The sequence below is a fragment of the Triticum aestivum genome, chromosome 2B, assembly GCF_018294505.1.
Source record: "Triticum aestivum cultivar Chinese Spring chromosome 2B, IWGSC CS RefSeq v2.1, whole genome shotgun sequence".
NCBI lineage: Eukaryota > Viridiplantae > Streptophyta > Magnoliopsida > Poales > Poaceae > Triticum > Triticum aestivum.
Genome location: NC_057798.1, coordinates 574,610,715 through 574,631,387, shown reverse-complemented (window position 1 = coordinate 574,631,387; position 20,673 = coordinate 574,610,715). Strand labels below are relative to the sequence as shown.

Genomic DNA, 20,673 nt, shown 5'->3' with positions numbered 1-20,673 from the left:
TGCATTTGGGACATTGGATTTGGGGAGTAAAGCGAGATCGTTCCCCGGAAGGGCTAGAGGAGTAGAGGGACTTGATTGTGACATTGATGAGTGCATGAGGGGAGATGGATGAGAGGGGTGAAAACAAAGAGAGAGGGTGTATGAGAGTAGAGGAGCTGTTGGCTGGAGATGGGGTGCGAAAAAAATTCACGTGGGGTGAGCGGAGTGTCGTTGTCTAACTAACCGATAAAACTGGGATGGGTGTTCTGTTTTTCAAACGTGTGGGCCCACTGCATTAACTGTCGTGTATCATACAATCCTAAATACTAACATTCTAAGAAGTTGCCCCAAATTATACATGGCTTACAGTACCGATACATCGCCAATCATAGAGAAATGAGTGTTGCAGATTCAATCCTCGCTTGGAACCATGTCCCAAACCATATTTTCACAAAATATGCTTCCTTCTTTCTTATTCTCCTTCCTTCCATTTTCCATTGCTCTCGACATGCTCTTCCAATCCTCCTCTTATGTGATAACTATCGCTCTAGTTGGCATGGTCTAGAGGCTCGATTCATAACCTTTGTCTGTAATGACTATTTCTTCATTGGCGGCTACTCATGTGTGATGGTTGCACAATTGTACAACCATGATCACCGAAATGCACATCCATGATAATGCTCTCAACATCACGGGGCACATAAATACCAGCACGTTCTCGGAGACCACTGGATAGAGATGCAAGTGGGTCGGGTTTGTCGGTCTATTCACCCATCCTAGTTCATTTGCTTTAAAGAAATTAATAGTGTATAAAAGAACCAGACATTAAGTTAGGAAAACCTTCGAGTCAATGACATGACCGAATGGACCGAGCCAGTTATGTTTCACCATTGCTAAAATGGTCAAAAATTGTGCAACACAGCACATGCTACATTTGCGTGCCTCTTGACCTGTGGAATCCAACATTGGTGATGAAGAGGAAAAGATGGCACTGCGTAATCTCCTTCCCGAGCTGACCCTATCTTGAGCTCCTCGTGTCACGGTATAGCATTTGTCACAAGAAAAGAGAAGATCCAAAAGATGGTCGACCAGTGGCCTTCAAAATTCAAATGATCAAAAGATGGACATCTATTCAAATTGTGTCCCGCAGTTTTCTGATTTTGGCTGATTATTAAGACACGGTTGATGGATCCAAGTTGTACGGTTGAATACATGCAAATCTGAAGGGCTGCGAATCGGCGAGAGGATCGACCCGTGCTAATACGACGAATACTAGAAAATTGACAAAGAAAGATGGACAGAGCAAGAAGCATTCGCAATCGCAGCCAGCGCGGGACAGACGGAGGAGCAAGTCCAACGCATCTGGCCAGTAGAGGTCACTAGCTAACCTATTTAAAGCATGTCAGCATGTCGATCACGTAAGCAACTTTTTTTTTGCGAAAGATCACGTAAGCAACTTGTCCCCGGGAAAACTAGTCAGGTTGGAAGCATGAGGGGGACGTGGTCAGGACAAATCAGGCTCGCTCCTTCTCCCGACAGCTTCGTCTCAGCCAGCCAGCCGGCGTACGTATCCAATCCGAGCACTTCACTCCCAACGACGACCGTCGCACGTCGCGGTGACCAGCGAGCGATAGCCGGCGGCGCCCTCAATTCTTTTTTTTTTTGAAAAACTCCACCCATATATTGATTAAATAACAATAGTCTTACAATCGTTCATTACATAATTAGCCACGCAGGGCGGCGCGCTCAATTCTACTCTACATTTTTCAGCCCAAGTTTGATTAGGGCTTTTTTTGAGTGGATGATTAGGGCCACCTTATAATGTGGTCCATGTAGATACATATAAACTAATGATGTGTATATTATTATATTTTCATTCTCTGCCGCTTTCTGGCTATATGTATTTGTTTTTGGGGGTAAAGGTGCTTTAGTTGGATTGCCGGTATTTCCGTGACGCGTCTAGCTAGCTGCTTGATGGTGTACCGTACCACTTTCTGGCCAGTCGATCCAACTGTGTGTGATGCCAGCAAACTAGACCGCGTTGCCCACATGTGAACGAACTGGTTGGAGAGCAACGTACTTATTCTTTCATCGCGCAAAAATAGATCACTTATTCTTTCTCCTTGCGGGGAACTTATTTTTTTCTATTTCGCCCCAAAAAAACTTGTTCTTTTCTCTTTTTTATTTTACGGTTATAAACAAGCGGTGATAGCATGGAAGGATTTCGGTATGCTGACTTTTCCACCAAGCCACCCTCAGTCCCTCGGACAACGGTAAGCTAGAAATGAACTGGACGGTGTTAATTATACACTGCATGTGTGACACGCCGTGGGTCCATCCATCGAGCTGATGAAGCAGAAACTTGGCGTGCGAGATCGCAGACGGGGACGAACCGGGCGGTGTGTGTTATTATTGACACGGCTTTTCTGAAAGCCGCACGCACGCACACGGCCGGGGCCGGCGAAGGTACTTGTACGTACGACGCATGCGTGTTTTGCATGCCACTGCATTGCTGGGGCCCGGGAAAGGTTTGGAACCAGCGACGAGGTACACAAACGGAGCAACGTCTTTACCAGGCCGCATGTGCGTCAACGGATTGACCAAATGCCGAAGCGCATGCACGCAGAAATGGTCAAACGGTCAACCTTCGTTCGCACGCGGGCCCCGTCGATCCCAAAGGTGGCGGCCGCTTTTGTTGGCCGGTCCGAACGTACGCAAGCTAGCAGCTGCGTGTGTGTATAGGATAGGAATATATAGGGTACATCAGGCGCAAGTTGCAGTCGGTTTGTGTCAAGCCAGTCGGCCGTGGTCGCTCGGTGCGTGTTAGATTTGTTCATACGACGTACGTGCTGCAGCTGCTAGTCGCTGCGGAGAACGAAATGGTTTGCGGCCGGCGACAGGGGCCCTGTGAATCTGTGATGTGCCTTCCTCTTGCATGCATGCATGCACTGCCAGCCATGTCTCTGCTTGTTTGTTTGTGGCTACTTATAAATGACCCCTTTTTGTTGGAATCGCATTTCAGCGTTCTGAACGACCGACTATGCTACCGCTTTGTGGTTTGCGCTTACCAACTAAAGCAAGATCGATCACCAAAGAGAGTCAATATCTCCAGAGAATCTGATTATCAAAACAAAAGCTAGTGGAGACGGGTTTAACTTTTGCTACCACCGACGCAGCTAAAACCCTGACAAGGCTAAAATTCTGTACTTGCGATAGATAGCACAAAAACTTGGATGACATTTACAGCTGCTGCTGCTGCCTGGACTGCTGTCAATCCTCTGGATCCTCGCCGTGAAAGCAATTCAAAGTCGATATCGTATAGCAGCCGAACGAACGAACGAACAAGAGCATCGAGGCAAACAAACGGATATTCCGCAGGCACGCGCGACGAGAAACAAGAGCATGGAGGGAGATCAAAAGAAGAAGAGCAAACGAGAAGAAAAAGGCGCACGCAGCTCTCAGACAAATCGCCATCGATCGTCGTCGACGTCACGCCGTGCCTCCACATTATGAACCCGTCGTCTCGTCAGTCAGCACTAACTCGCTCGCAGGGCATGATCATCGTTCCGATTAGTTTTCGCTGCACTAAGTACGCGGCTTAATTTTTTATAAGTAGCGTACGTCCCTTGCTGATATACACAGACTGGTGATGGAGACGCCTGCCGCTGTCCGTCCCAAGCGGGACGTATGGCCGGGCCGTCGCCATCGCGGAACGAGGCAGAATTTTCAACGCTCCTCGTGGCTGGACTTCATCCTCCATTCCTCCCTCACTCGGGTCCGGTCTTTAACTTAGATGTCATGTGCCAGATTGACATGTACTTAATCCTCTATTGTACATCAAGATCAGGGCTACGTGATGATTGAACGAGGATAGCTACGGCCTACGGGGCACACCGAAGCCATAGCACGTGCTCTATCAGACGTGTGATGTGTGATTTCCTTTAGGAATGGTGCTTTGTGCAACTTTTTCCAGAGTATATGTCGAGCACAGTCAATATCAGTTCAATTGGCCAGCCGGTGGTGATCTTTGTGAAGATGAAACCGGGTGGTATATCTTGTGGAATATTCGAGAAACTTATGATCGTTCGTGGCCAAAGTTTAACTGCATCATCGTTGGTCCCTCCTTCCTTGGGTCCTTTCGCTATTATTTTTCTGTGTGCGGGGTACCTTTGATCATTGCTCAAAGTAGGGCCTCATTAAAATATGCTGAATCGTTCGTTTTGGGGGCCGATTATTTGACAGTCCTTTGGAGATTTTTTTTCTCCCCATGGGTAACTTATTTTCTTCACCGTTTGACCACATCTAATGGACAGTGGCATTCTACGCCGTCCACCACTGCCGACCGAAACATTGGCTCTGGCCACTCGTGGCCGGTGCGCTACTGTGCGCCGCCTCGGCCTGTTGGAGCCGCCATCGTCATAAACCCCCATCATCTTCGGCGTGCGACCCCCACACAGCCTGGGCATGTCAACCATTCCTGATGTCCTCGTATCGTCCCAGCCCACGACCTGGTCTTGGGCTTGGCCTCGCCGAGGATGGCGCGGTTAGACGATATCCTATTTTTCACCTCGGCTTCTTTGACACGCAAACATACTCTGCTAACGCGGGTTGTTCAATTTTCTGACCAAAAGTCCCATATGAAAACGATTACACAATTCTCAGAGGCACTACTTGTGTGCGGCAAATCCATATATCCGATTTTCTTTTACCACGGTTTGACCAGAGAAGCACGGGCCACTGGTCGTATATTTATATATGAGATGATAGCCGCGTGATCGATTAATTCATGTATTTCTCCTTGACTGTTACTGTGACCCACTACCGAACAAACCAAAAGTAAACTTGGAGGCGAGGACGAAGGAACCGGGCGTGTGGTTTCCCTCGGGGGACACCCGAACAGCGACGGCCGCACGTGCGTAGCGTGCGCGCGTCCGGACGCACCGTGCAGGGTGCAGCCCGTCTCCGGCATCCCTCTCTCCGTCGGTCCTTCCGTCCCGCGCTGCGCCCTGCGGTGGAGCCTGCACGTTTCATTACGTCGCCTCGTCGCCACGCCTTCGTCACGGACGAGACGGCCGCGGTTTTCCCCTCCTTTTTCACCCTCTCGTATCCTCTTTGGCCCCGTTCCAAATGTGAAAAATCCACGCGCCTTTCCCGGCCTTCTCCTCCGGACGTGGATTTCGTGTCGTGCATGGACCAATAATACGAAAAGCCAGGCCTACGAGTAAAGAATTGGCGGGGGGAGGGGCGTCCGTATTCCCCCCATGCGGGATGCTTTTTATCGCTTTCGTCCTGGAGCGAGTAATAAATGGACAAATGGATATGACAGACAATCAATCTGCGCTGCACCAACCTGCCGGCAGCAGTCTGGGTCCGTTCACGTGTCCACGTAGCGCTACAGCAGCAACAACAGCGGAGGACCAAGGCAGTACTCCTACGAGAAAGGATAAATTAACCCGGCAGGATCCATGCCCTGATTTTATCCCGAATATCTTTCTCGATCGTGCGGCTCGCGGTCGTGCCGACACTTTACCCGTTCCTTCATTCCCCTTTCTTGATGTTCAGACTCGTGTTGCCTTCAGTATCTCCTTTTCTGCATCTCATCTCAGGGAAACAAGTATACTACTTTACCCCTTTGCTGGGCCAATGTTGTCACAATTCCAGCTGGATCGCAAGACGCCGCCGGGCGGTCGCCGTTCCATTCGATCCGGACAGTTCATGATGAACCGTTAGATCTGGAAAGATCGAAATCCACCATGTGTTCCGTAGCTCAGTTCGTATGAACTGCATGCGGAGTTCTCGACGTCACGCGCAGGTTCTTACAACACACCGCTGCGTACGGCATTTCTAACCCTCGTCCACGGGGTTTAATTACACGTGATCGATGCACTTGCAGCACACGAACGGCGTGAAGGCTGCCAGTTGCCATTTGGTTCCAAAATACCAGCCTTGCTTTCTCTGATATCTGCCCTTTGTTCCCGAAAAAGAAAAAACTCTACCCTTTGAACGCCTAAATGTAAACACATGGTGCTTTACCACCCACTTGCTAGACTGAATAAATTTCCAGATTATTCTTTCCGTGCCAAGACCAGACTCCAGCCAGGGTCAATCCACCATCAATTCTCTAGTGATACTAGTGATCGTCAAGTAGGAAGTACTGGGCTGGCCCCAATGGGGAGTAACATAGAGTAGTAACATACATGCCCCGTAAGCATGTTACTACTCTATGTTACTACCTCCACAGTGGGTGGTAATTTAGAGGGTTTATTTATTGCTTTCGTGGGATCTATAGTAGTACTTCAACTTTGTGATCTATATGTGGCATGTACCAACAAAACGTGTGTTTTCCGATACTTATGGATAAATAAAAGAACACAAATTTGGATCATAACAAATAATAAAGTATAATATTATATTATTGAAATATATAGAACATATTTAGCAATACATCGATCAAGACTTGGATATAATCTATTCACGCCCAAACTTTCTCCATATATGCTCAATCAAATCATTTTTAAGAGCCTTATGCGTTGGACGATTACGAACTCTAACATCTCTGTCATGTTTCCTTTTTTGCCATCATGTTTTTATAAGAGGCTAGCCATTTTGAATCATCCTTGATTTTTTCCCACATAGTTAAATGTTGAAAAGGCTGGTGATAGTCTGCCTGCTTGCTCCTTTGTGTACGTACGCATCATCAGACAGAATCAATTGTCTAGCTAGTGTCGCTAGCGGCTGCTGCTGTATAGAGCAGCAATGTCATCCCAAAACTGCTCAGACTTCTTTTTGTTCCCATCAATGGGATTGAGTGAACACTCCAGCCAAGCACCTGCCTACATTGTTCACAATTAATTCAGTTGAGGCCAACAACAAACAAGAAATTATATGCACACTAAACGGATTTGAGCAACGAATATCCTTACCAGTCTCTCATGTTCCTCGGGTGTATAGGGTAGACGATGTGCGGTCCTTGCTCCCGATTCGTCGGCATCTACACTCTTGACCTTCCTTTTCTTTTTCTTTGAATCAACTTTGGTGGGAGCAGACTGAGATGAAACATTAGAGTGCGGTGGTGGCGGTGGTGTTGAAAAGGGATCATGTGGGGAAGCACCAACAAAGTGCAAATTCTCCATATTTTGGTATCTTTGTTCATGATGGTGCATTAGCTGAGGTTGAAAACTGTAAGGATTCATGGGCGGTATTTGTCCAAAACTTAGCGGACCTTCAGGTGCAGAGGTATACATCGGCCTCCTGTTATAGTGTAAATATCAGAATTAAGAAGCATTGTCCAAAGCTTGCTATTAGAAACTTTTGTCTGTTCTAATCATTGCAAGAAAAAAGTACAAACAAACAAGCGAAGCACATCCAAGTTCAAGTGTCTGATATAGTAGTAAACCGTTTGCACAATAAGCACACAGACACACATCACGGGGGACTTGCATATCCTGCTACGTCCATAGCGAAATCCGATTCAACAAGCAAAAACCTGAAGAATTGCAATGGTCTAATGCTACAGAAATTAAGGCTAAGACTTCAGAGTCTCTCTGCTTCAACACGCACACATGCTGAATCAGGTACTCGAGCTATAGAAATTACAATTACCTAATGCTCTGCTCTATAACCCAAATAGAATTACATAATGCTGCATACTCGAGCTACAGAAATTATAATTGCCAAAGATTGAATTAAAGCAGAAATTTTATACCATGTAGGGTTGGCTGAGGAGGATTCCATGAGAGGCGGGTACAGGTGTGGCGGTGTCGAGGGGCTGGCCGAGGATCTTGTCGGGGCGCCGGGGTAGAAGAGAAGCTGTGGAGAGCGGCTGGCGAACGAGCTTGCTGTGGCGCCTGGGGAGTGCTGCTGCGGCGGCGAGGTGGCAGATGGCCGGACTTGCGCGGCGTCCTTACGGGCACCGGACTTGGCCATGAATCTGGTGGCTTTGCGCCGCCTGCCAGAGCCGCCGCCGGCCGGCAACACGGAGTGCGGGGCGCCGGAGCTCCAAGGCGGCAGGGAGGGAGAAGGATGAGGCCCAGTCGTGGAGGAAGAGAAAGTCACACGGGTGGGGATTTTCTTGGTTGCTTCGCGATGCGTCCGGCCGCCCGCACACAGGATCGATTAGCATTATTTTTTTCTCGTATGCAGCGCTATGTTACCGGAACTAGCTAAGGCTGGTCGTAATGGTAGTATCATAGCTAGTATCATGCATGCCAACTAAGCAATTTTGATGAAGTGTCATAGCATTAAATGAAGAAAGAGAGGGTGTAGTATCATATCATGATACCATATCATATTAAATGCTATGCTACTTTATGTCATGCATGACAATAAATAAAGTACTACATGATACTAATATATGATACTATGCATTACGGAGGTAGTATCATACACTAATAGCATATGCATGATACTAGTATATGATACTACCCATTACAACCAGCCTAAGTTCCTCCAAAGCTCTCTCTCTTCATTTAATCAATGCCACGTAGGAATTTTTGCTGAGTTGGACCCGAAGTTCTCGCTGAAGTTCTCTGCATTGGGGCCGTTAGGCCAGAGAAAAAGCTATGATTGGTCTGAGCATAGACTCTTTGCCTTTGCGGGCCTGACGTTTTTCCTCGTCCAATATCCTCTCTCGGCCCATCGCAGTCGTTGATGGTTTCAGCCAGAACATGCGTGCGTACGTGCCTTCGTCCGTTTTTGCGCCCGAAACTCAGCGCGCGACCGTAAAATTGGATTTAGCAGAGCATACAATCCACGGTAATTTCGATCGCCTTTCGGTAGATAATTTTTTACTGCTCCGCGCAGCTCAGCCGTCGACCGGTCACGCACGCTGAATAGCACCCTTCGGTCTGGCTTGTTCCGCGAGAACTCTGAGAGGGAGCCGCCGGCGTTGGCCCGTCGCGCTCTGGAAGACGAAGAGTCGACGACGTGGTTCACTCAAACTTGGAAGTTAACTCGATCGCAGGACAGTTCAACTCGTGGTGACTATATGTCACCCTACTCTGATAGGGTAGCGAAACCTAGTACTGGTACAGAATACAGATGGCTTCGCCGTGGACTAGTCCAGTGATCGCGTGATTATGTCATCCACTACGGCAGCATCTTGACTAAGATGCGGCAGTTCCGAATCGAGATGCCGCGGTTCCATCCCATCACTCGCACGATAAGCACGTAGTCAAACCATACGGCAGCCCATAGTCAAACAGATGCAGCCTCCTTTCAGGTACCAGCATCGTGTTGGTTTTCCATTTCGTGCATGATTCAGTAAGCTATGAAGACAAAGGATCCACTCATTTCTGTCATACATACACGGAACTGAAGGCACATAGAATGGCGATCCTACGACTGACGACAGACCCAAAAAAAGTTATGCTGCAAAAAAACGTGATGTGAAACAAAATTGATCCGTCCAGCCCTGCAACTTTGAGACTGCAGGCGGGAGGCGACGCCTCCATGGGGCTGGCCCTGCTCTTGCTCCAGCATATGCAGTCATTCAGATTTCGTGTATGCTATCCGACTATGATTTCCATCCAAGAACTGGCCTGTGTACCAGCCCCTGCCCTTGACTTCGGAAACGAACATGGGGAACACGCTCTCCATCTTCTGATAGGCGTCATTTAGGACTGTGTCACGTGGTCCAGCGCCTGATCTCTCCATATCCGAAGCGAAGGCAGCGACCAGCCACCCCCTCAGCGCATCCTCCCCGGTTGCGCTCTGCTCAAGAACCATGTACGCCTTGTCGCTTTTTTGGGTGAGTAAAAACTTCTCGTTTGGGAAAGTAGACCTCAGCTCTTCGACACGCCGTGGGCTCAAAACCCTACGAAGTGGTTGCCCAACTTTCACGCTTCCTGCTTCTTCTATCAACCGGTTAGGGAACAGAAGATCTTCTCTGTATCTTAGCTCAGCTGGGCTTGAAACCTTTCCGCTCTGCAGAGTAAGAAACGAAATTATTATTGTAGTAATCCGGAAAACAGGAAGCACCTACAGTTAGAGGTCAAACGTATGAAACCTTGATAAAATCAGCCACCACCATGGCTGTTCTTTGTGGATTAAGTGTGTTTATAGGAGTTGCTCTCATCTCTTGCATCACTCCCCATATATGCACAGCAGAAAGCAACGGGCCTATGATTAGCTGAAAGAAATTTGATAATAGCAATTAGAAGCTTGTACCAAACAGAAAGTTCTAAACATAATAATAAGTTCCGGATTCTGATGGTCGTCCTCATTCTCAAAGTAATGGCCATTCTAATCTAATTCATGTAATCACATTTTTTACTTTGTTACTTGCCTGATAAAATGAAACAGAGTAACTTAACAAGTGTATTATTGCAAATATGTACCTTTCCTTGAGTCGTTGAACATACTGTAGATGATAATCCAATGCCAGCTCCTATCCCCATAACATTGAAAAGTGTCGAGATGGCTTCCCCTTTAGCAAACAAGTCACTAAGGTTACCTTCTTTCGCAAAAGATGAATATATTGGTAGCCTTGTCGCTCTGGCAGCAACTACAGCCATTCCCTACAATGACAAGCAATAAGATATCACTGTGATGGCACCTCAGTTTTCAGGCAGAAAATCTGGACAAATATGTTCATTTTGGCAACGTCCTATAATCTACAGTCATTTCATATAACCTTCAGGCGCAGAGGACAGTCGTTTTATCTTTGAGTAAGTCCTCGACAAATTAAACACGCAATGTCAAACAGAAGATTGTATTGCAATATATGTGCCGTTTGAAGTGCAGCATATGCAAGTTAAATTCGCACCTTTGCAAAATTTCCCAAGCCTGCCACTTCAAGAAAAAGTTGTGGACACAGTGGTGAAATGAAGTCCAAGGCAGTACCAAAATCATAGAGAACATCAGCTGGCACCAAAAGAAAGAGGCATCGGTGATGCAGCTTAGAAAGAAAATTTCAGTAGAAGAACACAAACAAGCATAAATATCAGAAAATGGGTAACACGGTTAATACGATGATTACCCACCAAATATCCTCCAACTCTTTGGCTCTGAATCCATTCTTGCCCCCATGCCGCTACAGATGAGCTTTCCTGCGTGCTGCATTCCATCTTTTAGAATCTGAAATGGTTACAGAAAATCAGCCAAGATGTTTCAATCGTACTACCTGCTAGAAACTTTAGCATCTCTGTCAGCATACGCTTACCCAACTTACAGCCGTTGCTTGTGCAGGGGTAGGTCGTAGACCTGCAGCAAATAATAAAGACTGAGCCGCAGCCCACATGGGCCGTCAGTAGAAGCTACCATGTTTGCTCATCAAACAAAGTAGGTAAAAATAAGTATCTAGAAAGCGGCTAAAATTCATGGAAATGACACACATTATCCAATGACGACTCTTATTGCTGCTAACGAATAACAGCAACCAGATGAACTGACCTGGGTCGATAGCACATGCAGCATAGCACTAGAAAAATGCTGGAGTGATCGGAATTTGGTATATGTTAGGTAACCCTCATTCACACTGCATGAGCAAGAGCAAAACTCATCAAATAATGTTGTCCATCAGAGTATCAAGAATGTCAACGATTCGGGAACTCATACCTGTATGGATAACCAGATGGAAAAAACTTGTTCAAGAAAGAATCAACCAACTTATCATGTGCCATCCTGTTATCCTGGACAAGTTTTACCTACAAGAAAATAGGAGCTATAACTTATATGATAACAGAGAATTTACACTGAACTATACAATTATCATGAACGTAACATCCCAGTACTTTAACTACAGAATTATGCTTGCTCATACTGAGATTTTTAGTTATCTAGGTAAGCATTAAACATTTCCCTAGAAGGGGAAAAAGCTGCTTGCTGTAAACAAACTCAAACAACAATTTGCAAGGTTGATAGTCCATTTGTATCATTGGAACAAAGGGTCATATGATATGTGACATGTCCCATCAGTTAAACAATCACACCAAACAACCGTACTACACTTTCTGTCCAAAATAACACTCAGGGCAAAGATGAAGCAGTGCTACAAATTAGCTACTGTACTATTGTGCAAACTGATGCATCTAGCAGTGTGGTTATTGTTTATACCTTTATTTGTGTTAGCTCCAAGATTCATTTTTTAACTGGGCAGTACTAAAACTACAGTAGGCTCATAATAACAGCTTTAAAGTTTAGAAATGACAATGAGTCGAACAGGCACATTGTTATTCACACTAAGTCAATCTAACAATTGATATGTTGGTCTCTATCGCCAAACTGATTGATTCTTTCTTGAAAAATACTTCCTCCGTATCAATATATAAGACGATTTTGTGGCTAGTTTAGTCTACAAAAACGTCTTATTTTTGGTACGGAGGTAGTAAGAAGTTACTCCCTCCGTTCACAAATATAAGATGTTCTAACTTCTTTCTGAATCGGATGTATACAGGCACGTTTTAGTGTGTATGTTCACTCATTTCAGTCCGTATGCAGTCCATATTGAAATATCCAAAACAACTTATATTTGTGAATGTAGGGAGTAATATATTGGCCAAGTATGTATTTTGTGATGAGCCCCTTGCAACAATAGATAGGGAATTCAGATATTTGGCACTCCAATTTCAGGTGCTAGAGGGAGAAATCTAATCTGATTCTAACTGAAAACAACATTTTTCACTGTCATCCTAGTTTCATGTTGGGACTTGGGCGTAATCCTGGTCGGCACACGAAGGATAAAAAAATGATGCGAGCCTGAAAGTTCATAGAAAACTAGTAACCACAAGGGAAAATGTAGAAGGCTTACAGATACGCCGCCGCCCCCGCCGGCGTCGAAGCTGCAGAGCCGCGAGACGGACTCTGAAATCTCTACCCACGACTCCGGCCTCCGGGGCGTCTCCATCACGGCCGGCTTGTCGCCGCCTCCGCGAATTCTATCCTGCGGAAGATTGGCGCGCAAAACTAAGAGATAATTCAACCGGGAGGAACTGCGGTGCGGCGCGCGGGGAGTAGGGATAAAGGGCTGCGAGGTAAGGTTGCTGCGCTTACGAGTATGTCCATTGGGGCGCGACGCGAAGAGGACTCGCCTCGTCTGCCTCCTTTTGGGCCGGTCGGTTAGACCGAGACGGCGGCCGGCGGCCGGCGGCGAGGCGGCAGGGGAAGGGATGTGGGTTAGCCGGTCGCAGAGGGCGGGGATTCCAACTCCTTCTGTCACATGTGTCGACGTGTGAGTTTTTCTTCTTCAGAAGAGGCCGTGAACTGCTTCGGCGGCGAAAGCGGGCCGAGTAGGCTCGGGGGCCGAGCCTGGTGCGGCCCGCTACGGCCCATTCCCTCGACGACCGTCGACCGAGCCGCCGTGACAAGTCCAAACTGGACGAACTCATTTGACCGAACACATCTCCATCGCCATGAGAAGATCACCATAGCACTGGACAACCTCCCGATCCCGAGCAGCTCCGATTGGAAGGCCGCCGTGGCGAGATCCCGCGCGGGCAGGGCCTCGATGGGACCGCCGCCGTCCAGGCTGCCCCTGCTGGCCGCCCTCGTCGCGGCGGCGCTGCTCGCCGGCGCGGCCGCGGCGACGGAGGAGGCATACGTCACGCTGCTCTACGGCGACGAGTTCGTCCTCGGCGTACGCGTCCTGGGCAAGTCCATCCGCGACACCGGCACGCGGCGCGACATGGTCGTGCTCGTCTCCGACGGCGTCTCCGAGTACTCGCGGCAGCTCCTCGAGGTTTGCTGAATACTACTCACGCCCACAAATTCAGCGGTAGATTAAGTGTGCTTCGGTGAAGTAGCAGCTTTGGCGCAGAGTTGTTTGGGGTTGAATCAACTGGTTGAAATGGAGATGCAAGGAGGATGTTGCTGCTTACTTTAGGAGTTTATTAGGGGTGCTCACTGTGATCTCAGTGTACCTGGATGAAAATTTTGTCATTCTAATCCGTTTTCGTTCAGAAGATTCCTGAAAAAAGAAATCACTTCAGAAGATGCCACACTACAATGAACATTATTTGTCAATCGTCTTACCTGCAAAGTAGTTTCGGTGTATATTTCAAACTAATCCGTATTGGATCTAACATTAGATAAATTCTAGGCTGATGGTTGGATCGTGAAGCGTATAACTTTATTGGCTAATCCTAACCAAGTGAGACCAACGAGGTTTTGGGGTGTCTACACGAAGTTAAAGATATTCAACATGACAAGCTACAAAAAAGGTATGTTTCGATAATAATTTAAGTGATTTTGCTTCTATTTCCATCACCGAGTCCGTCTATTTCAAAATGATAATCGTATTATCAACCTCTACTCTGAACTGAATGTGCAGGGCTACGGCCATCTATTTCGAAATGACAATCATAATTTTATTTCTTCTAAAGTATTTTTTTCTGTCATCTCTTTCGTATCATTTTTTTGTATTACTATTCTAAAAGGTTGCTGTTCTCCCAGTTGTTTATCTTGATGCAGATACTGTAGTTGTAAAAAGTATTGAGGATGTTTTCAAGTGTGGGAAGTTCTGTGGGAACTTGAAGCATTCTGAAAGAATGAATTCCGGAGTGATGGTTGTGGAGCCATCTGAAACTGTTTTCAAGGATATGATTAGCCAAGTAGACCGGTTGCCTTCCTACACTGGAGGTCAATGCACTTCTTTTCCTATTATATTCAGGCAATTGTTTGGAGAACACAAGTTGATTGGCTGTGAACAGTTTGCTCACATCTATTAAATTTCAGTGCATGCTAGTCCATATAATAAAAGAATCCTTGTGCAATAAACTTGAGACTGGTCGCATTTACCTAAATGGAAGAGACTAGTTATATAAGAAAAATGTTTTTTTTCATACTGGTAACTTGGTAAGTGCTTTTAGAGACTTTACTCTCACACTTTCAAAATGTAAAGTAAATAATTATTCGCTTCAATGTGTTACTTTTCATAGATTTGGCATGTTAATGCATGTAAACAAAAGTTATTTCATAAATAGACAGTTGCACATCCACCACCTTTCAATCACACCTGAAATTTTCAGCCCTGCTGCTCTCCTTGGCCTGTTTTGACCAGCATTTGTGATGATTTGTTAGTCTTTTTTATGCATCGTCAGGTCCTCTTTTTAGTTTACAATGGCAACACCAGGGCAATCCTCAAGCTATCCCATCCTCTGCAGAAATTCCCCACTCGCAATTCATACACACCATCAATACTCTCAGGCATAGTTAAAAAAGGCGCGCCTAAGCGAGCGCTTAAGTGCGCTAGGCTCTAGGCGTTGGCAAAACGCATTGCGCATAACTACGCATAATCTGTGCATAACTGCGCATAAGCATGCGCTTTGGTCAGTAAAGCGCAAGGCGGTGGCAAAACGCACAATTAACGCCTAGCGCTTTTTTGAACTATGCTCTCAGGTGTTAACAGCTTGTGGCTGCAGAACCTGCTTGTAGAGTACTCACATCTTCTTATGATTCCCCACCATGCTTAATGTCGAGGACACCACTACCCCCCTCAACATCAAAACCTATTCCCTCGCTGGTTATGTTCAAGATAGAGGAGGGCAATATGATCATCGTGCGAAATAGTCTAAGGAAACTTAGCCCATGATTTTGGGAAGATATATGATGCCCAGTTGGAAGTTATTTTGGCCCTTTGATGATTATATTTAGCATTGTAGTTGATTTTATGTGCTGTATTTAATCGGGGTGCTGAATTAATCAATGCAGGGGATCAAGGTTTTCTTAATTCGTATTATGCTGATTTTGCTAACTCCCGCGTGTATGAGCCAGACTCACCTTTAACACCTGAACCGGAGACACAGCGCCTTTCTACCTTGTATAATGCTGATGTTGGTCTTTACATGCTAGCCAACAAGGTAATATTCTTTGTGTGCACTGATAATGCCTAACACATTAGTATTTATCTGACTAATTAGAACCTTTGTTGCAAACTTGATACTGCATGCGCCTCATCTTGTGTTCTCTGTAAAAAAAAATGCCAGCCAACACAGTATTCCATATTATGTAAACCTTATCCTTGCAAAGAAATAGATTCCAGTAAGGTATGCAAGTCACAACTATTCTAGTCTTTTGAATGTATGGAAGGTCACCGATATCACACACTAAGACAATATCTGTGTTTACTTTTATACTTATTTGTTGTCTCGTGCTCATAAAAGTACAAAACTTAACCTTTTTTGGGTGCCCATTAGATGTTAGTTACATAAGTTTGATAGAGCATGATGCTTTGTTTGGGACTCATGATCTAATTTATGTTGTAGTGGATGGTTGATGAGAAGGAACTTAGAGTTATTCACTACACACTAGGTCCCCTTAAACCCTGGGACTGGTGGACAGCTTGGCTTGTAAAACCTGTGGAGATATGGCAGGTAAAATTCCAGCTCATTTATCTATTTTTTACTTACATTTGATATTTTGTGAAAGTGAATTAGTAGCATGTTGGTGATAAATTTATGCTCTGTATGATTCCAGGATGTTAGGCAAAAACTTGAAGAATCTCTTCCGGGAACCGGTGGGGGAAGGAACCCTCATGATCAGCTGGTCGTCAAATTTTTATTCATTCTTCCCTTCTGCCTGCTGTTATTTGGTTATTACCAATCATGCTTTCAGGTTAAATCACATTTCATGCTGCTAGTTTTTTTTAACTTTGTAGATATAATATCTTGTAGGAATTTATTGACTTTTGATCGATCATGGGTGATGTTTTTGACAGAACAATAAGGATTTTCCAAGTGTGCAGTCTTTATGTGTGTTCGCTAGAAGAGGCCGTCATAAGTACAAGTCTGAAGAGGCACTTCCATCTTATTCAGCAGTTGGTGTTTCATCATCTACATTTTCGACTTCAAATCAAAGAGTTAGTTACTCCTCTTCAACAGCAAATATCCTCTGAATTTGTAGCATGTGTTAAGTAGGTTTTTTCATTCTAACATGAACCAAGGTACTTTCTGCATTTTGCACTTGTAATACATTCTATTGAACGTTGACTATTGGGCCAGAATATAAGATAATGTTTATATTGGAAATATTGGTAAAGCGTTCACCCTGCACAAAACTGGGCCGGGGAGATGATATATTGTTCTATATGAATTTACCATCCTAGTTATATTTTCTTACTTAGTTTATTTTTCTTACCGAAATGTGTTGACGATCATGTGATATTACCTAATGGTTCTTTAACACTGCCACAGATCTCTAACGGGCCACATCTGAAGCTGCCTTCTTATTTTGGGGCGATTGCTGTGCTAATCTGTTTTATGTCTGCTGGTGTCTCTCTTGCCTTTGCTTTCACTATCATTCCACGACAAATTATGCCATGGACAGGTCTGCTACTGATGTTTGAGTGGACCTTCGTGGCATTCTTCTTATTGTTTGGTGGCTATCTCCGTTTTGTCTATCGATGGGGAAGTATCAGTGCAACTCATGTGGGATATAGCAATTCTGATTCATCAGAGAATCACATGAGTACAGGCATGTTATACTATATAACTTCTTGCAAAGTTTCATCTTTCTTCTCTAGAAATTTTAGGTATCTAACAGCTTGGTCTTCTGCAGGTCATCAGCGCAATATATCCGACTTTGACATGGAGGCGACATTTTACTGGGCAGGGATGGCTGTCATAGCTGTCATTACTGTATTTTCACCAACTATCTTGGGTATAACTGCATTATTTACAAAGTAAGACACTGACTGGCCCCTCTCTTTTCTTTCGCATTTAATATGAAGGAAAAAGCGGGGGAAACTCGAAAAGTCCATTCTGCACCCGAGCTCATATGCTCCCGCGTGAACAGTACAATCGAAAAAAAATCGAAAAAAATTCAAAAAATTCCATTTTTTTTTTGAGAGAAACATTGACAAAAGTTCTAAGTGCCTGCAAAAATTCATCATGAAATCACATTCCTGTAAGGCGTGGCAAAAAAAACAAATTCAGTGCTTCAAAATGCGTTTGAAAGTAGCTTTTTCAGAGTACTATTTTTGTTTTTTTTGCCACGCCTTCTAGGAATGTGATTTCGTGACGAATTTTTGCAGGCACTTAGAACTTTTGTCAATGTTTCTCTCAAAAAAATTTGGAATTTTTTGGAATTTTTTCGATTTTTTTTCGATTTTACTGTTCATGCGGGAGCATATGAGCTCGGGTGCAGATTAGCTGACACCCCACCAATTTTGAATACGTAAAAATGGGGAATGCCCGGCATTTCCATAGGACTACGGGAACGGGGACTGTTGGAAACTTGGGATTGAGGACTACACCGAGAGGGGATAGGAGGGGGTGCTGGTATGGGAGCTATGACTTGTGGGTGTGTGTGGACTTCCTAGACCAGATAATTAGCTTGGGGGTATAGCACAGACCTTTTCTATTTCATTCGTAGAGGGTAGTAGCTCTCTGAGGTGTATACGAAGTAGTGGTGATTTAAGGATTCTGACTTACTCCTGTAGAAATGCAGATTTTTATATTTCACAAACTGTCTGAAAGGCATCTTGTGTGTGTGTTTCTCTTGCCAGTAACTGATCAGCCCCTGTGCATCTTCTTTTCTTTGTCAGGCTAGGGTTGATGGTTGCTGGCGGTGTTCTGCTGGCATCTTTTATGACGTATGCTTCGGTGCATCTTGCTATCTCAGCCTTCCACAAGGGCCAGAAAGATAGGAATGCGTCGAGAACTAGAAGAATTTGTTTTTGGTGTTTGTAGCAAGTCTGTACCTACGTCATTGATGATTTAGTTCATGTTGTTGTACATTTTTACACAAGGAAGTTTCGGTGGTTCCTTTGGCACAGATATTCCATTTTTGTAACGCTGATGCCAAATCAAAGGTACATAGGTTCCAATAGTTGACATGCAGCTCGCAGGCCTGCAAGTGTAAAGCCTTTTGTCTATAAAACTCTTCCTGCCATTTGCTCGTTGTACAATGATCGGCGGTTCTGTATTGGAACTATGGAACATGAACTGAATTGGTGTTACTAGTGTGCTGGGCTAGTATTAGCCAGAGAACTACGTATAGTAACCGCGGTTTCATTTATTTCAACGCTCTGGTTTTATGTAGAATAAAACGATATGTATTGAAATCTCCAAAACTAACTTGGGCATGCGTCCTCTGTTCTTTCTGAAGCACCGGCAAAACGCCAGCAGATAGGCCTCCTTTGGTTCATAGGGTAGGAAAATCATAGAAATAGGAAAGTCATAGAAAATGAGATGACATGCATCTCAAATCCTATGAGTAGGAATAGAAAAAGGGATGTCCTTTGATTCACATCATAGGATTTTTTCCATTGAGTCTAGACTAATGTTTATTTTTCTATGAAATGTGGAGGATAGGAAGAATTCCTCCATAGGCATAGGATTTCATTCCTACAAACCAAAGGGCTCTAAAGGAATTTTTCCTATAAAAATCCTATCCTATGAAATTCCTACAAAATTCCTTCAAACCAAAGGAGGCCTAAAAGTTCAAACAGGCATGTTGTTCCTGCAGAGAAATCTGCACGTTGGCAGTATGGGCCTGTTTGGATGCTTGCATCATTTTTCGGTTCCGTGGGAACCTGGCCTGGTGTAGCCTGTTCTAGGTGATAGGAGTTCTGGGCCATGTTTTGCAGTTGTTTGATTACCCGCATCGCCTCTTCTTCAAGACGCAGAAACGCAAGCATGGTGTTTGGTTGTATTTATGTGCTTCCAAGATGCAACGTTCAGTTGCTTGTTTACGTGTTAACTCACACCATCACACTTGAACAATTTCATTTACGAGCGTTCAAATAAATACTGACAACATGAGAATCATGTGGAACAACGAGGAAATTTTAAGAAACTGACCGTGTGTGATTAATTTGATGAAATTTGTCTAAAATAAGTTCAAACTTGAACATGAAAATGATGAGTTACCACCAAGGAAACTCGAAATCCATTGCCGGAATGGAATCACTTTGTTCTTTTTTAAGACTAGCAAAAGGGCCCGTGCGTTGCAACGGGAGAAAAAAATTCATAATTTCAAATGGTCATGATCACATTTCGTTGCATCACCGAGATACAATATCTCTCTCAATTTCTCGAAATCATGAACATTTTGAAATTATGAACAATTTGTTAAACTCATGCACATATTTGAAATCGCAAACAACATACTATTACAAATTTCTGAACATTTTCTACAATCAAGAACATTTTTTCAATTTATGAATATTTTTTGCTATTTACAAACATTTTTTAAAAATTGTGAACATTTTTAAGCAATTTTCCTGAACTGGCAAACATTCTATAATCGATGAACATATTTAGAAATTGGGTGGAATAGTTATTGAATTTGACGAACTTTTTTTGATTTAGCGAACATTTTTGGAAATGCCCGTGCCTTGCAACGGAAAAAAACTATCAAGTTATACATGTGTGGTAGATATAAAAAAGTATGAATCAAATTCACAAAGTATATACAAATCATGTCATGATGCGATAAGACACTTTTAAAATGTAATTTCAAAAACGAACAATATGATGCTCATCAAGACTTGATTTTTTAAGGCGTCACAACAAAATATTTTGTGGCTGAGCAAACTGCATTGACGGACCCTGCCTGAGCTATACTGATAAATAAAGTGTCTCGTCTGGACTTAGCGTAGCGGTGTTTACCATAACCACTATTGTGATATGAAAATAAGCATAACTGTGTATGGAAGCAAAATAGACATTTAGTCATTTTAATATAGCTTACAAAAACAAACCCTTAGAAAGTTATGTCAATTTTGTTGGGTTCAGCGTTGTACAAAACACGGAAACC

The 20,673-nt window shown here is 44.4% G+C and overlaps 3 protein-coding genes across 3 annotated transcripts; 1 reads left to right on the top strand and 2 right to left on the bottom strand.

Annotated features, from left to right (window-relative positions):
- Positions 1-6,371: 6,371 nt before the first annotated feature.
- On the bottom strand, positions 6,372-8,077 carry LOC123041692 (uncharacterized). Its single transcript, XM_044464272.1, has 3 exons — positions 7,685-8,077; positions 6,903-7,230; positions 6,372-6,812 (listed from the first exon to the last, which is right to left on the bottom strand). Exons 1-3 carry the CDS (start codon positions 7,903-7,905, stop codon positions 6,708-6,710), a joined length of 654 nt encoding a protein of 217 aa, XP_044320207.1. The 5' UTR covers positions 7,906-8,077; the 3' UTR covers positions 6,372-6,707.
- A 1,094-nt stretch (positions 8,078-9,171) lies between these two features.
- Positions 9,172-13,174, bottom strand: LOC123046112 (protein root UVB sensitive 2, chloroplastic). Its single transcript, XM_044469395.1, has 10 exons — positions 12,970-13,174; positions 12,728-12,859; positions 11,536-11,624; positions 11,371-11,455; positions 11,141-11,200; positions 10,962-11,055; positions 10,745-10,842; positions 10,317-10,496; positions 9,986-10,108; positions 9,172-9,903 (listed from the first exon to the last, which is right to left on the bottom strand). The coding sequence occupies exons 1-10, from the start codon at positions 12,979-12,981 to the stop codon at positions 9,466-9,468; spliced, it is 1,311 nt and encodes a 436-aa protein (XP_044325330.1). The 5' UTR covers positions 12,982-13,174; the 3' UTR covers positions 9,172-9,465.
- Positions 13,175-13,305: 131 nt separating this feature from the next.
- Positions 13,306-18,926, top strand: LOC123046110 (inositol phosphorylceramide glucuronosyltransferase 1). The gene is made up of 10 exons (XM_044469394.1): positions 13,306-13,654; positions 14,015-14,135; positions 14,368-14,553; positions 15,625-15,773; positions 16,179-16,286; positions 16,390-16,527; positions 16,631-16,771; positions 17,106-17,385; positions 17,470-17,593; positions 18,458-18,926. The coding sequence occupies exons 1-10, from the start codon at positions 13,424-13,426 to the stop codon at positions 18,600-18,602; spliced, it is 1,623 nt and encodes a 540-aa protein (XP_044325329.1). The 5' UTR covers positions 13,306-13,423; the 3' UTR covers positions 18,603-18,926.
- Positions 18,927-20,673: the final 1,747 nt, after the last annotated feature.

Excerpts from the sequence above, each read along its gene's own strand:
- LOC123041692 (XM_044464272.1), bottom strand. The coding sequence starts at position 7,905 with ATGGCCAAGTCCGGTGCCCGTAAGGACGCCGCGCAAGTCCGGCCATCT. Across the intron at positions 7,231-7,684 it reads TCCTCAGCCAACCCTACATG|GAGGCCGATGTATACCTCTG; the intron begins GTATAAAATTTC and ends ACACTATAACAG. Across the intron at positions 6,813-6,902 it reads CCGAGGAACATGAGAGACTG|GCAGGTGCTTGGCTGGAGTG; the intron begins GTAAGGATATTC and ends TGAACAATGTAG.
- LOC123046110 (XM_044469394.1), top strand. The coding sequence starts at position 13,424 with ATGGGACCGCCGCCGTCCAGGCTGCCCCTGCTGGCCGCCCTCGTCGCG. Across the intron at positions 13,655-14,014 it reads ACTCGCGGCAGCTCCTCGAG|GCTGATGGTTGGATCGTGAA; the intron begins GTTTGCTGAATA and ends GATAAATTCTAG. Across the intron at positions 16,528-16,630 it reads ATTACCAATCATGCTTTCAG|AACAATAAGGATTTTCCAAG; the intron begins GTTAAATCACAT and ends TGTTTTTGACAG.
- LOC123046112 (XM_044469395.1), bottom strand. Across the intron at positions 11,456-11,535 it reads CCATCTGGTTATCCATACAG|TGTGAATGAGGGTTACCTAA; the intron begins GTATGAGTTCCC and ends TTGCTCATGCAG. Across the intron at positions 10,109-10,316 it reads GTTCAACGACTCAAGGAAAG|CTAATCATAGGCCCGTTGCT; the intron begins GTACATATTTGC and ends AATTTCTTTCAG.